This window comes from Tachypleus tridentatus, chromosome 4 (assembly GCF_004210375.1).
Source record: "Tachypleus tridentatus isolate NWPU-2018 chromosome 4, ASM421037v1, whole genome shotgun sequence".
Taxonomy (NCBI): domain Eukaryota; kingdom Metazoa; phylum Arthropoda; class Merostomata; order Xiphosura; family Limulidae; genus Tachypleus; species Tachypleus tridentatus.
Window position 1 is genome coordinate 68,021,628 of NC_134828.1, and position 15,084 is coordinate 68,036,711.

At 34.1% G+C, this 15,084-nt stretch overlaps 1 protein-coding gene across 1 annotated transcript in view; it reads right to left on the reverse strand.

The window, feature by feature from the left end:
• LOC143249368 (tyrosine-protein kinase transmembrane receptor Ror2-like) overlaps positions 1-14,629 on the reverse strand; it is a 68,562-nt gene extending 53,933 nt beyond the window's left edge. Inside the window, exon 1 of the mRNA XM_076499108.1 lies at positions 14,164-14,629. Coding sequence (XP_076355223.1) covers positions 14,164-14,290 — 127 coding nt within the window. The 5' untranslated portion in view covers positions 14,291-14,629. The remainder of the gene's footprint in view (positions 1-14,163) is intronic.
• Between the last annotated feature and the right edge of the window lie 455 nt (positions 14,630-15,084).

A 15,084-nucleotide genomic window follows, 5' to 3' on the forward strand; every position in this document is an offset into this window, starting at 1 on the left:
CAATCTTATAACGCACCCTCGCAAAGTGAGGAAAGTGGTCTTGCGGCAAATGGACGGGATCTTTGACTCTCGGGTTTACAGTGTAGCACATTAACCACCAGGTCACGACTGATCAATTACATTTTAATTTAACGAAATTTTATTTAATCTGAGTGTGCGTTTGTGTTTTCTTATAGTAAAGCCACATCGGACTATCTGCTGAGCCCACCGAGGTGAATCGAACCCCTAATTTTAGCGTTGTAAATCCATAGACTTCCCGCTGTACTAACGGTGGGCTATAGTCTGAGAAGGTATTCATTTTATTTAAGAGGCGCTGCCTATTTCATGTGTGCGAAAAATATACTTTCATTTAAAACAGAAAGTTTTATTTAATATTAGATAAATGTTTTATTTTATTTGAGAGGGATATTCTATTTAATCTGAAAGAAAAGATTTATTTAGTGTAAGATAATGCTTTATTTAATCCGAGAGAAAGGTTTTATATCATCAAAGAGAAGGGTTTCGTTTGATATATTTTTACGACTTAGAGACCCAGCATCAATCACAATTAAATAAAATAAATAGAAATTAAACGTTTTTATTCCGTTGTAAAATATAGATCCAGGAAACACTCAAACAAATATGAATTTTAGTTTGTTCCTGAAATTCTCAACATTTTCAGAGTTTCGATGTTGTCTATCCTACTCTTAAAGCATAAGTCTTTTCATTTCCTTTGACTTTCGCCGCTTTTATTAAACCTTCACGGGAATCTGAAAATCACAATTGCAGTAACGTTAACTCTTCACTTTAATAAACAGGAAAAGCTCATTTCGTCATGTTGGACCAATGATATGAGTGTGGTCTCACAATTTTGCAAAAAGCAATACAAATAAAGTATAACATTTCCTTTCATTTTAACCCGAAGACAAGTCATAATGAGTAAAGTAAAAGAAATGTTTTACAACGAAATACAGAAAAATACAACAACATATGAACTTAGAGAAAGGTGAAAGACAGATGGACCTACTGAAAGATCAAAAAAGAAAGTAATTAGAGAAATAAAAACTATAATGGGAAGGTGAACAGGCAGACAGTAGCACAACAGTGAGACAGGTATTCATAAGCAGTGCTTACGCTCAAAATAAAATAGATTGTTTATTGTTTAACCCCATTTGCCGTTAACATTTCTTCTTTGATATCCTTCTCACTTTGGCTTTACTTTCTGTCAATTTAACATCTGGACAAGCAATTTTAAGCACGTTTTACTGTAATATATGAGTTTTTTTTTTCTATCACTCAGTAAATCCATACGTGGTTAGTGGTCTCTTCAAACAACCTTCTGTAGTCTACGTTTACTCGAGTAAAAATAAAAAAACAACAATAAGGCGAATTTGTTAGGCATTATATTCGTTTCGTAACGGCTTCAAATTGTTTTCAAAATATGTTTTATCTCAGAGTTAAAAACCTTCACAACTTTCTTATTTGCCTCGTGGGACCTAGCGTAGCCTTATTTGCAGGTTGTGGGACCTATCGAACAGTTTCAGCAGTAGCAGTTAATCTCAATGGTTAGGCCTCTCGACTCGTAATCTGCAGGTTGCTTATTTGCGGTTTTAGGTAGTTTCGAGTAGCCACGAAAATAAAATTTGATGTTTCAGCCACAAAATTGAAGTTACAATGAGCACAAGGAATCTGCCGCGAATGAAAATAAAAAAGTGACAATCCTATTAACATTTTCCAATAGTAAACAGCTGATCAAAACGAACGTCCTAAACTCATATAAGTAAAAGGAAATAAGATACTGATTCACACAAAAGAAGCTCGGCAGGTTTTGAACAACATTTTATATTTATCCATTGAAAAGTAAGAAAGTCTCACAACTAGCTACTATACAACACTAAGTCGACTGTGAAGTTAAATATAATCGGATGTTTATGAAGAAAGTTTTAGTCTTTCAGTTGAATAATTATTTTATATATATATTAGCAAGGTTAATAGTAATTTTACAGAATTAAGTTATTCATTCCACTAAACTAGGAACGTCTTTATTGAAGTCGAGAAGTCAAATACAGATGTTTTTCTCGAAATGTTCCCCAGTGGCATAACGGTATGTCTGCGGGTCTTATAACTCTAGAAACCAGGTTTCGATACCCGCCGTGAACAGGGCACAGTTAGTCCATTATGTAGCTTCGTTCTTCAAACAACCAAATGTTTTCTCGGAAATTATTAATATGACAGAAAATTAATTTTTGTGTATGTATTTTGTGTCTTAGTATCTAAATGTTGTTTAAGAACATTTTCAACCAACCAGTGTAATTATATATCTAATAAACAATTTTAATAATAAAAATATAGGCTCGGCATGGCCAGATAGTTAAAGCACTCGACTCATGATCTCAGGGTCGCGGGTTCGAATACCTGTCACACCAAACATGCTCGCCCTTTCAGCCGTGGGGGCGTTATTATGTGACGGTCAATCCCACAATTTATTAGTAAAAGAGTAGCCCAAGAGTTGGCGGTGGGGGATGATGACTAGCTGCCTTCCCTCTACTCTTACATTACTAAACTAGGGACGGCTAGCGCAGATAGTCCTCGTGTGGCTTTGCGCGAAATTCAAAACAAACAATAAAAAAATGTATATTTCTGACTTTTTAAGCATAATATAGGGGAGTTGTTGTGCTCGCCCTCAGAATTTACAATTTAAATATTTATCTCTCTTTAAAACTACGCCCAAAAATTTCTTTAAAACAATTATTAACAAGTAAGGAACGAGACACTTGACGCATGCTCTGTAACTCTTTTTAAACATGATATGAGAAAGTGAAAGTCCAACGTTTAAGTTTTTTTTTTGTCTTACATTTTATCAAGCACTTAACGACAGCGAATATCGCTAAGCACAATCATAACCCTACTCATGGTGGCATATATTCCATGGTCTTATATGCTAACTTTCGTGTGAGTGTTATATATGTAACGCTTGTTTATACACAGGATGTACTTGAGATTAAACGTTCAATCTAACCTTAAAAAAAGAAAAAGAATGTATAGTTAACTGCGGGAACCATCTGATGGATATAAACAGAAAAACGTTAAAGCCAGAAATACATACATTCCTTTTTGAGAACGACGTAACAGCATTAAGAATCGAGGCTAACACATGAGCATTTCCTTGAAATTCATTTATATATAACTGACCCCCACGCAGCTTTGTATTTCTATAAGGCGCGCATAAATAAAACTACAGCGATGCTGATTTGATTACATTAAATATTTTGAACAATTTTGTATTATCGGAAAAGGAAAGTGCTAATTAATAGGACAGCTCTATAGGGTCAGCAATAGATAAATACTGCTTCTAAATTAGGGGTTCGATTCCCCTCGATGGACTCAGCAGATAGCCCGATGTGGCTTTCCTATAAGGTAACACACACACTAAGTTATATTTATGCTACGTAGGTCAGATGGCTTAGCAATTAAAAGTAACCATACTTACTTCTCGCAAAATATGACATTTTACTATCATAGAACATTAACTATTTGATGATATCAAACTGACGTCTAAATTAGAAGTAGAAAACTATATTAGAACTTCATATTAGAATGATTTTGACAGAATATTGAGTTCTCTCCACTAAGCACCCTATTGGCTCAAAGGTATGTCTGCGGACTTACTTTGCTAAAAACCGGATTTCGATACTCGTGGCGGGCAGAACACAAATAACCTATTATGTAGCTTTGTGCTTAATTACAAAAAAAATTAAAACTTAAAATGGCAAAAAAGCGCGGTTGCAGATGATGTACTAGTATCTATACAAATCATTCCAAAGCTTAGTTAACAATAAATTATATTGACGTTTGTTAACTTAAGTGTCAAGATGAAGCAATTCATGATAACGAAAAACCCACTTGAAGTAAAAAAAATGTATTCTTAAGACGGTTGGTATGGGTATTAACATTTTAATTAAAATAAAGTACAAAACAATGTTTCGACCTTCTTGGCTCATCTTCAGGTTAACCTTTTGTCCCTAAATTCTTGAGCTACTCTTTTACTAACGAACAGTGGGACTGACCGTTACATTATAACGTCTTCACGGCTGAAAGAACGAGCATGTTTGGTGTGACGGTGATTTGAACCCGCTACCCTTAAACCGTGTATCAAAGGCTTTCAACACATTCCTAAATTTAGCCTTTTGTACCTCTTCAGATATTAGTGTACTAGTAGAACATGATTGCTTATTCAAACCAATTAGCACATCTTAGCTATATTTCCAATCATCACAAACAGTTTTTTTAAAAAAAGAAGACAAGACCGTCTTTTAAGTGTTGTTTTTTTAGCGCAAGCTTACACAACAGATTATCTGCACTCTGTCCACTGCGGATTTAGCTTGGAATTTACCGTTGACCCACAAGGAGATCTGACTTTTAAATTAGCCATACTAAATATCATATACGTAACTAGATCATTGTGACTGTACTAATAAATGTTTCTTTTTTTAATGTATTCTAGGTTTTTTGTGCTGCGTTGTAGTGCTCCTAAGTAGTGTGTCATAATCATTCACTAGGCATTCTTATTGCAAGACCATTGGCATAATCCTGTTGTGGATATATTTGCCTAATAGATCTTTTTTTCAACGTTAAATGTTTACATATAAATAATAGAAGCATAATTTTACTGTTTTTGGGTGTGTTTTTTCGGCCTGGGACTAATGAGTTAATACGTACACTGAACCATCGAAAAAACGAATTTACTCAGCTAAATTATCCTGGCTTTGCTTAATACGTACTTCATGTGAAGTCCAAGACGAAACACAGAACGACAGTCCTAAACGAGTTCACTTTACTTACATAAGAGATATGAACACGTTTGGCTGTATCACGATACAGTAAGACACCGAACTAAAATCTTAAATAATACAATTACATGGCACAGCCATACGTTTTTCTACTTGTGTAATTCTATCAAACGTTTAACCAGTAAATGATAAACACCGATAAACGCATGAATGAAGTCTTCTATGTTCGTTTTGTCATTAGAAATAATTGGTTGGTTGTTGCCACGCCAGACTGTCTGACGTCTGATATCACGTGCGGCCCCTCCCCTTCGATTCACCTTTTGCATCTCATTCTACACAGGTAGATCAGCATGTTCTCTGTTCACAGAACTAGATTATATCATATGCCCACATTCTATATATCAGCTTTGTTTCGTGCAGTCTTCGAGGAAAGAAATCGATAGAACACAGACAAATCTACAAATTAGTAACAGTGACGTCACCAGTACAACTAATAATTGTTTTTTTACGTAAAAAATTAAAATAAGTCGAAATTTAAAATATCAAAGTGTTTCCTAATGGCTGAGAATACGAGTTTCTCAAGGTTATATAGAATGTTTTACTACTTCAGAAACCATATTCACAGCATTTTTCAAGATAACAATAAAGTTATCGTATTGGCAGAAACACTGAGGCGTTTTTTAATCAATAAGTTCCGCATTTAATCGAGACAGTTTCAGTTCTTTTCATCTAAGGTTCATTATTAGATATAGTAACTGCTTTATATAATACATCTGACGTCAGTATTACAGAAATACTGGTATCACTTGATGATATATCTGTCAACACTGGTAACCTCTGATTGCTAAAATATTTGCTCTTCAGGCGAATACATCTTATAACATTTGTTCTAATTAGTGGCACATCTTCACAATAATTCAGTTAACAGAAACAAACGAGTTGTATTCTCCATTTATTCCAAACAACCCAGTTTGTATTTTTAATTAAGACATTAATAATTTCTTTGGAAAAAAAAAACGAACTCCACCATTCAGCATGATGGTATCAAATATTCTAGAAAATGATTGGTCTGTTTAAAATGCATACGTGCAACTTAATTGTCGTAGCTGACTGTAAGAACCTTAGGGATAGTTTCATTTCTATCTGTATTAAAAGATTTGGAGCTTTAATTTAACCAGAGGTAATATTACCTCAACACAAATCATTAAGAGATCTTTTATATAGATAGTATTTTTAAATAGCGTAATATGTCCTGCAAGATTTACTTTCAAGCCTGTTAGCTCTTACTACAATTCTTACAACTGAAAATGAAATATAAATTTAATTCACAGCTTATCACCAATTTAAGGCCTATCTCATTGAAGCCAATAAAGTCGCCAGATTCAATAAAATGTATTTATTGATTACATAAAGATCAAAACGAATTTTATCACTTCTGTGTTTTATGTAGGTAACCGAAATATTTGTCCTCTTTGAATAACATTTGAAATTTTGAGGATCGTAAAGTATCTTAAGGACAGTGAAGAATAGGTTTTGCTTTTGTTTGTTTTTTTTATTTCGCGCAAAGCTACACGAGGGCTATCTGCGCTAGCCGTTCTTAATTTAGCAGTGTAAGACTAGGGGGAAGGCAGATAGTCATCATCACCCACCGCCAATTCTTGGGCTATTCTTTTACCAACGAATAGTGGGATTCACCGTAACATTATAACGCCCCACTGCTGATAAGACGAGCATGTGTGGTGTGACGGGGATTCGAACCCTCGACCCACAGATTACAAGTCGAGCGCCCTAAACACCTGGCCATTTCAGTAGAGACAGCGAAGGAGAGATAAATACATATAGAATGTCTATTAACGTTGCTTCTTTGATGTAAACAGCTGATTGTGGTTAGATGTGTAGCAACCAGAAGTACACACTGTGTGAATTAAAATGAAATAGCTTTATTTTGTTGGCCATACTGCTTTAACGTTTCTGTTTTTTCATTGAATTCAAATTCATAGAAATGGAAAGTTCGACAGCATATTTCATATGCATGCATATGTATAATTCGCTAAAAATTATGTCAGTCCAACGGTCTGTAACGTTCACATAATGTTTGTTTTATTCTTTCAAGACTAATTAAAAAAACCACAAAACACGCTCTCTCGTGATTCAAGCATATTTTAGTGTTTCTTTCCGAATGTTTGTCCCATTAGGCTAGAATTATAAAACACGAATTACACATGTGATACATTCTTCGTCATGTTAGCTACTTGGATGATATTCAACGCACTGAATCGGAGTTGCTATTTTGTCCGTCAGTTGGTGTCATTACAATGAAAACACGCGTAGCGTGAACCGTCAAGGCACTTACAGCTTTACGAACCAACAGAGCATAAATATTAATCTTCCTTTTACAAATATGGCTGTCAAGCTTTCGTGTGCGATTAATGGGGATAGAAGCGATTATGGCTCCCTCTAACGATTCATAATTTTTTACGTAAGATGTTTGTGAAAGCGAATAGCTTCAAGTGTACAAAGAGATTTTGAAAAACTGATTTCCTTTGTGTATTGCACAGATTTTGTAAACAGTATTCTAACACTTGTAACAATATCCCAAAGCCATCATTTCAATGCAGTTAATGTTAGTCGTAACATTATAAGGTTAAGCAGACACAGCTTAAAACTTATAATAAAATGTGAAAAAACATGAAATTGGAATGTTGTTATTATTTCTCACAATTTTGCCATTTAGTCCTTTTAGAATTTTGTATACTTCGTCCGTAAACTGTGTAATGGGCTGACATTATTGTAAAAACTCGAATTTGCAGTCCGATGTGATGTATTACTTTAACCTAGAAACATTTAAGTAATTGCTCAACTGTTTAACTTACTATATACGAATAACTTTACTATCAAGAAAGATTAATTTTAATACTATCAGTTTAAAACAATTATATCCTCATATATCCGTTTTTTTTCAAAAGAAAAATAAGAAAGTTCAGATAACAGAATTGATGTTAGAGTACAAATAATAAAGGACCGGCATGGCCAGGTGGGTTAAGGCGTGCGACTCGTTATCTGACGGTCGCGGGTTCACATCCCTGTCGCACCAAACATGCTCGCCTTTTCAGCTATGGGGGCGTTATAATGTGATAGTCAATCCCACTATTCATTGGTAAAATAATAATAATAACCGGTTTGAACGCTTTAACAAAACCCAGTAAATACTGTGTGTGTATGGAAGAAACACCAGCGAAGAAAGCTGGTTCTTCAGGAAAGGCGTCGCACTCATCACTAATGTTTCATAATTTCACACATAACAAAACGTATACAACAAGTAAAAATCATTTCCCTTCAATCTGTGCTCGAAAAATCAGCAGTTACAGAGATTGGAGAGTACATACAGTGTTCGGAAATCGTGTTAACAAAAACTGTTTACTTGTGTGCCAGAAAGGGAACTATGAACCATTGCTACAAAGAATACCAGAATTACTAAAGTACGTTGCAACATGCGTAGAATATCAATATCCGTGCCACGTGAGCCTGACAGGAGTTTACAGACAGACATTCAGAAATATTTGTTAACATAATTTTGTATCACACTGTAAGTACTATAAATACAAAATCATGTTTGGAGTTTGACACTGCTTTTTATAACATGATATTTTTTATACAAATACAACTAGTTGCGGTGATATTAATCCTAAGTTATATGTAGAGATAAAAGTTTAAACTAATGCCTAGGCAATACATGAATGTAAACATTCAAATGGCTTATGTTGTGTTTTCATCACTGTTAAACAGTGTGCAATTTATGGCGTGGAAACCAGCTTTATAGACTTTAACTGAACAAAACAAGTGGTTAAATTATAAATTCATAAAGCGTTTGTGTTTGATGGTGATTAAGAATACACGGTACTCCTTGAAACGGTTTAACAATATACAGTACTCCCCAAAACGGTTTAACAATATACAGTACTCCCCAAAACGGTTTAACCATTTAATAAAGAAATGTATTACTGTGGCTGAAATGGTATATTTTTCATTGAACTTTTATATTTTTTTATCTACAGGTCGTGTAATAAATCGTAATTTTTTTAATGAATGAAACAGTTCTTTTATGTCTTAAAATAACAATAAACATGAGCGTATTATGTAACCATAGTAATAATATAGAGTAACCATTTCAAACGTTTATAATTATATACATCTTTGTAACATGAGTTTGCTTGGTTTGAATATTGGTTATAGTTATGGGTCTTTGCTATAAACTGTACAATCTAGTTAAGAATGCTCGCTCGTAGTGTCTTCCTCTTTTAGATAAAGATATAAAAACTTAGCGATTGTTCAAACTATTATTTAATTTTGTCTTGGATATTCGGGCAAAGATACACGAGGACTATCTCTGTCAGCTGTCCTTAATTCTAACCTGACACATCAGAAGGAAGACAGCTATTCGACATCACTCTCCGCCAATTCTTGAGTTACATTATTCGAATAGTAGAAATACACAGACACTTCAATAATGCGTTAAGAGCCTTACAAGTGTGGAGCATGATTTTGTGGCGACGCAACACGAACTATGGACACTCAAACTCGCAGTCCAACACACTAACTACAAGGTCACATCAGGTCAAATATAATAAAAAAAAATTAAGAATCACATATTTCTAACATATAACCTAATAAAAATTTGTGGAAGTTTTGAATATAATTTTAAATCTGTTATCATTGACATAAAATGTGTATCATAAGATTTAAGCGTTTTTCTTCCTAAATCAAGTGAGAATAACGGTGTCATGAAAGAATCAACAGTTAGATATTGAAATGTAGCTCGCTAGACTGATAAGTTACTGGCCTTGGAATTTATAAAAACTAAAACATATGAAGTTCAAAAGGTTTGTTTGCTTGTTTGTTGTTACGCACAAAGCCACACAGAGGGATATCTGTGCTCTTCCAATTCACAGGTATCGAAACCCGGTTTCTAGCGTTGTAGTTTAAAGGGAGTTTCAGAAACTTTATAAAATAGATACACGTGCAAGGTATTATCGAACAACTTTCAGTTGTTGAAAGTTCATAATGCATAATTTGCTCAAAGAAGGATTTTTAACATCACAGTAAATGATTTCTTGTGTAAGAAGTGAGACAAAAACAGTTTATTGGTGTAGAATTCCAATTTTGGTTTGCTGCTATCCATCCTGTCTCTAGAATCTTTGAATCATGAACGGGTATTTATTCATCTGTTAATCATTCATCAGGTTTGTCCGGCACAATGTGCATAAACGGTGCAAATACAACCAGCTGATGTCATGTACAATGCCATGAGGTTACTCTCAGAATACGAGGAGAACTGTCCTTTATAGAACAAGAACTGGTGAAGTTCACCAGTAACTATCACAGTGTCAGAAATTACTGCAAGCTGAATAAGATAGAAAACATTAAGTATGTGTTCCCTTATTTATATTGACGAGAACGAAAAAATACAAATGACTAAAAAAATACTTAAATTCTCCTATACTTTCGGTTCAGACGTTATCTAAAATAACACTAAATACAGACGAATGAAAAACGATTAATATCTTTATAAACTTTCCGATTCAGGCAGTGCTATATGAAACAGTAATAAACATAGATGGGTGAAAAAAAGTTTAATGTCCTCACATGCTTGGCAAGGCCAGGTTGTTAGGGCGCTCGACTCTCAATCTGAGGGGCGCGGTTTCGAATCCCCGTCACACCAAACATGCTCGTCCTTTCAGCCGTGGAGGCGTTATAATGTACGATCATTCCCACTATTCGTTGACAAAAAAGTAGCCCAAGAGTTGGTAGTTGGTGGTAATGACTAGCTGATTTCCCTGTAGTCTTACAATGTTAAATTAGGGACGGCCAGCGCAGATAACCACAGTGTAGCTTTGCGCGAAATTGAAAACAACAAAAACAAAAAGTCCACTGTACAAACGTCTCGGTTCAGTCAGTGCTACCTAAAAATGTTTTAAATATTATTAAAAACGGAGGTAAAAACTTATTTTCTTTTCTTTAACCATGTTTTATTTAGTAATCTTTATTACAAGATCATCTTTGTTTTTCATAGGGTAAAAAATAGACACGAACAGAAGTAAAAACAGAATGAACGAAGAGAACTCGAAACCTAAACCACGTCTTTGGAACCCAGTTGATAAATGGAAGTCGAAAGTTAATTGAACACTTTAAGTAGTTAATGTTGTTTCCGTTTCACCAGTTTCTTTAACGTTATATTGATAATTAAATAGCATCTTAAATAGAAATATAAAAATGTTACATTACTTTTAAGTCATCAAGTACAAAAAAGTTAAAAATACTAGCTAATTTTACGCATTACATAAGATAAATACAGTTTTTTACTGCTGTGTACTAAGTAAAGAAAATACATGCATTACAGAAATTGTTTGTTTTACTGCATAAAAATACGTACAAAATGTATACCTTTAGACATATTTTGTTATAAAAAAAATCACAAAATATATTAATACGAACATGTTGGAGCGATATAACGTAACCCTTAACCCGTAAATATGTATTTGTATAAGAAAGTTACATAAATTGGAACTAATACCTGCACACAGTTAGGAATAAAAGTATGAGGATACTACGACTAGTTAAGAACTGCAAGGTGGCGTTTTTTTTCTTTTATCAGTAAAATCTGAAATAAAGCTGAATTATGATCTTGACAAGCAGTGCTATGTCCTCCTCAGAAATTCGAGAGTTTACAAGTGTGTAGCTCTCACCTACCCCTAGTCCCTGGTGGTTCGACGATATGTTTGAAGGCTTATAACGCTAAATATTGGACACAGCGCAAATATCCCATTGTATAGATTTGTTCCTATCAACAACCAAACAAGTGTGAATACACATTCTAACTACAATAAATTAAAAAAAGGAAATGTTCTGTATAAATACTTAATAATTATGAACATTTAGACACATTTGTTTCGTTGTAATTCTTCCTTTAGAATTTATATTTCTAGTAATACAACTTTCCAAGTGATGCTCATGGTGTGCTAACTCTACAGACTTTGTCAGTATTGTGCTGAAATGAATGTGAAGGATACTAGATCAATGCGATTTTATCCCTTAAGTCATGAAACACATAAAGAAAAAATTAAATAATGACTTGAACTCGAACTACTCGTAGAACTACTTTGAAAAACGAAACGGCCAGGCATGGTCAGGGGTTAAGGCACTCGAGTCGCAGGTTCGAATCTCCGTCAGACCGAACATGCTTGCCATTTTAGCTATGGGGACGTTATAACGTGACGGTCAATCCCACTGTTCGTTGATAAAAAGTAACTCAAGAGTTGGCGGTGGGTGGTGATGACTTACACTGCAAAATTAGGGACAGCTAGCGCAGATAGCCCTCGTGTAGCTTTACGCGAAATTCAAAACAAACCAAACTTTTAAAAAATAAACAGTTAATAGGCGGGCTTAATATCGGCTGTAACTGAAAAAAAAACCCACAAACATTCATTACTGATAACGTAATGAGCACCTTCCTTCTGTGGTAAATTGAAGACGACTCTTCAATCTGCTAACCAGATAGATCTTCATCACATCTGTGATGAAGATCCACGTTAGTAATTCGAAACGAGTTCATCTCTAATTACTGCGAGAAGATGAAGCTCGTGACTATCCGAACCGTGTCAGTACTCAGCACTTGAAACCCATTTTAAATATTAATGAACAGAGAGTATTTTGTGGTATAATTTGGCATTAAACATAATTGCTGCTTTGACTATAGATCAACCAGAAACATTTAACACCACGGTACTTAAATGATCATAATTATACCAAAACTGAACTCATCATAAATTACATTTTTCACTAATATATCACTAAAAAAAAGAATGGAAATATGTACTTGCTTGACAGAGTTCGGTGTGTGTTCCATTCACTTTATTATTCTACAGATTTTAGTTAAGTTTTAAACACAACATATTTAAAGTTTCTTGTACATTTGGTTGAAACCAAACCGTCACTTTATGACACATATACAAACAATCATTGGGGTGAAGCCTCTATAAATGATGCCAGTTTAGAATGTCTGTATTATCTCAGATAACCCCGACAATAGTGGCTGCAACTGACCACGGGAAGCTGAGCCTTCCTGTTTTTCGTACGGGATAGAAGAGTTGTCTGTATACAACTGTGTCTCTTTACTAAGCTGTAAATTCTCCAACTCTTTGAGTTTTATGAAAGGCCAGCTAGAAACCAACACATCAGCTCAGTCTCTCCCTTTGTCTCGCGCTGATAAAGACATTCCACATTCTGTTATTTCCGTCTGGTCTTCAGCTATTTCGGAATTCAGTTCAGTTCAGTTTCGTTTCTTTTATCTAATCTCGTTTATAGTGCATTCTTGTTTTCTTTACGCAGTAAAATGTCATATTTTGTTTCTCTTCTCCTTATATACCACTACAAGTATTAAATCAATAAATATTGTGTTTGATAAGAGCTTGGGGTTCTATTTATTAAAAGCTTGAAGGTTTGTATGCAGTATGATTAACTGTTTTATCTCACATCTGGTCAAATATATCTATCTATCTATATATATGTCATAAACCGTTGCCAGCAATAGTTTATGAATTTAGAAATACAAGTTGACGGTTTTGTTAAGTTTTTCGTGACATATAATTAAGTCTTAAAGTTCAACAGAATTTCGATGGATTAATACATTAACGAATCTGCATAATAAACGTCATGCAAGCACGTGCAGTATTTTTTCCCACGGTAACAAATGTAGAATTTCCAAGTATTTAGTACATCAAGCAAAAAAGTCACAAAATATCTAATATTTGTATCATTAAGTGTCGCACATTCTAAAAATAAACTTTAGTCTCGTGGATAGTTAACGAGAGCTTTTGCAAACGTGTCCATTTTAAAATGCCACACAATCAAGGCAGATAACGCCCTCTGTATGTGCATGTCACGTATTATATTGTTTAAGTTATTAAAACACACAAAATACGAGAACTATTCATTATTATCAGCGTTTTTAGTCATTATTCAACAACTTCTCAACATAAATAAGTAAACTAAAGTATCAGCTATAAAAATACCGTTTTAAAATAAGAATATTACATAGATAAACATCATAAGGTGTTTTTATTTTAACCATGCGCTTTTAGAGATCTTATTGTATTTAGTTTTATTTCTCTGCCAACTGTTAAAGCTTGGTGAAATTATTATGGTGCACACTTCAATTCTATAGCTTTTAACATAATGGCTAAGTAACTACAATAATACATAAGTGGGAATGTCTGATTTTATGGAAACTTTGAATAAAATACAGATATCGATATTTAATTCTCTCAGTATTATGTGATAGTTGCTTCTAATAAGTGTTAAAATACAGTTTTCTATTTTAAACAATGATTAAACTTACCCCCCTGTGTGCTAGTGACTGTTGTAAACGCCTCACATATCGTGATGGGAAGAACAATGACCATCACACACGCCAGCATTGACCCACTGCACGGGGTTGTGGAAAGGTTTTCCATGGACAGCTTCATATCTGGTAGTGTCAAGTTGTCTCCGTAAGTGTATTACTTCAAGCAGTAATTGACAGGAAATTTCAGTCCGTGCGACTGTTGTTATGAATTAATAAATTTAATTTTTCTGTTTCATGAGTTCGACATTCCTTGTACTTTCTATAAAATGAATGAGTGACCAATTCTTGAAGAACAATAGATCATATGATTCAAATTTAGGTGTGAATCAAAGTGTTCAGTACTCAATCTATATCGTCATTACCCACTACCATCTCTGTTGTATTTTGACCAGTAGAATCCACAGCACGCAATTTCTTTCTTCATCATTAACCGCTACTGCGCATGTGCTGGATTGTTACTTATATAGCGCCATCTTTGAAGCATAATACAAGTTAGTTTTTATACCATGAATATATTATTTGACTTCTCCTAAAAATATGAAAACATCATGAATAAAATGCCAAAACTGGATAAATAAAATAAACAAAATACCAAGCATGGTGATAACAACATTAGTTTAGAAGAACTTGAAGAAGTTTATCGATTGCATTTCAATTAGACAAACGCATTTTATTCACGAGACGCGCGTGGGATGCACTACAACCTAGAAGGCATTTATATATATTTGAGGTAAGAATTTTGCTTTCTATCCGCAACTTTGAAAATTATAACCATACTATAGGAAAAAAATATACGTATTGTTGGAATCAATTTATAGAAATATTTGTTATAAAGATATACTTAAATTATTTTTTATTGGGTTATTTTCAGCGTCGTAAACTTAAGACTTGCTGATGAGCCAATGTGAATGTGAG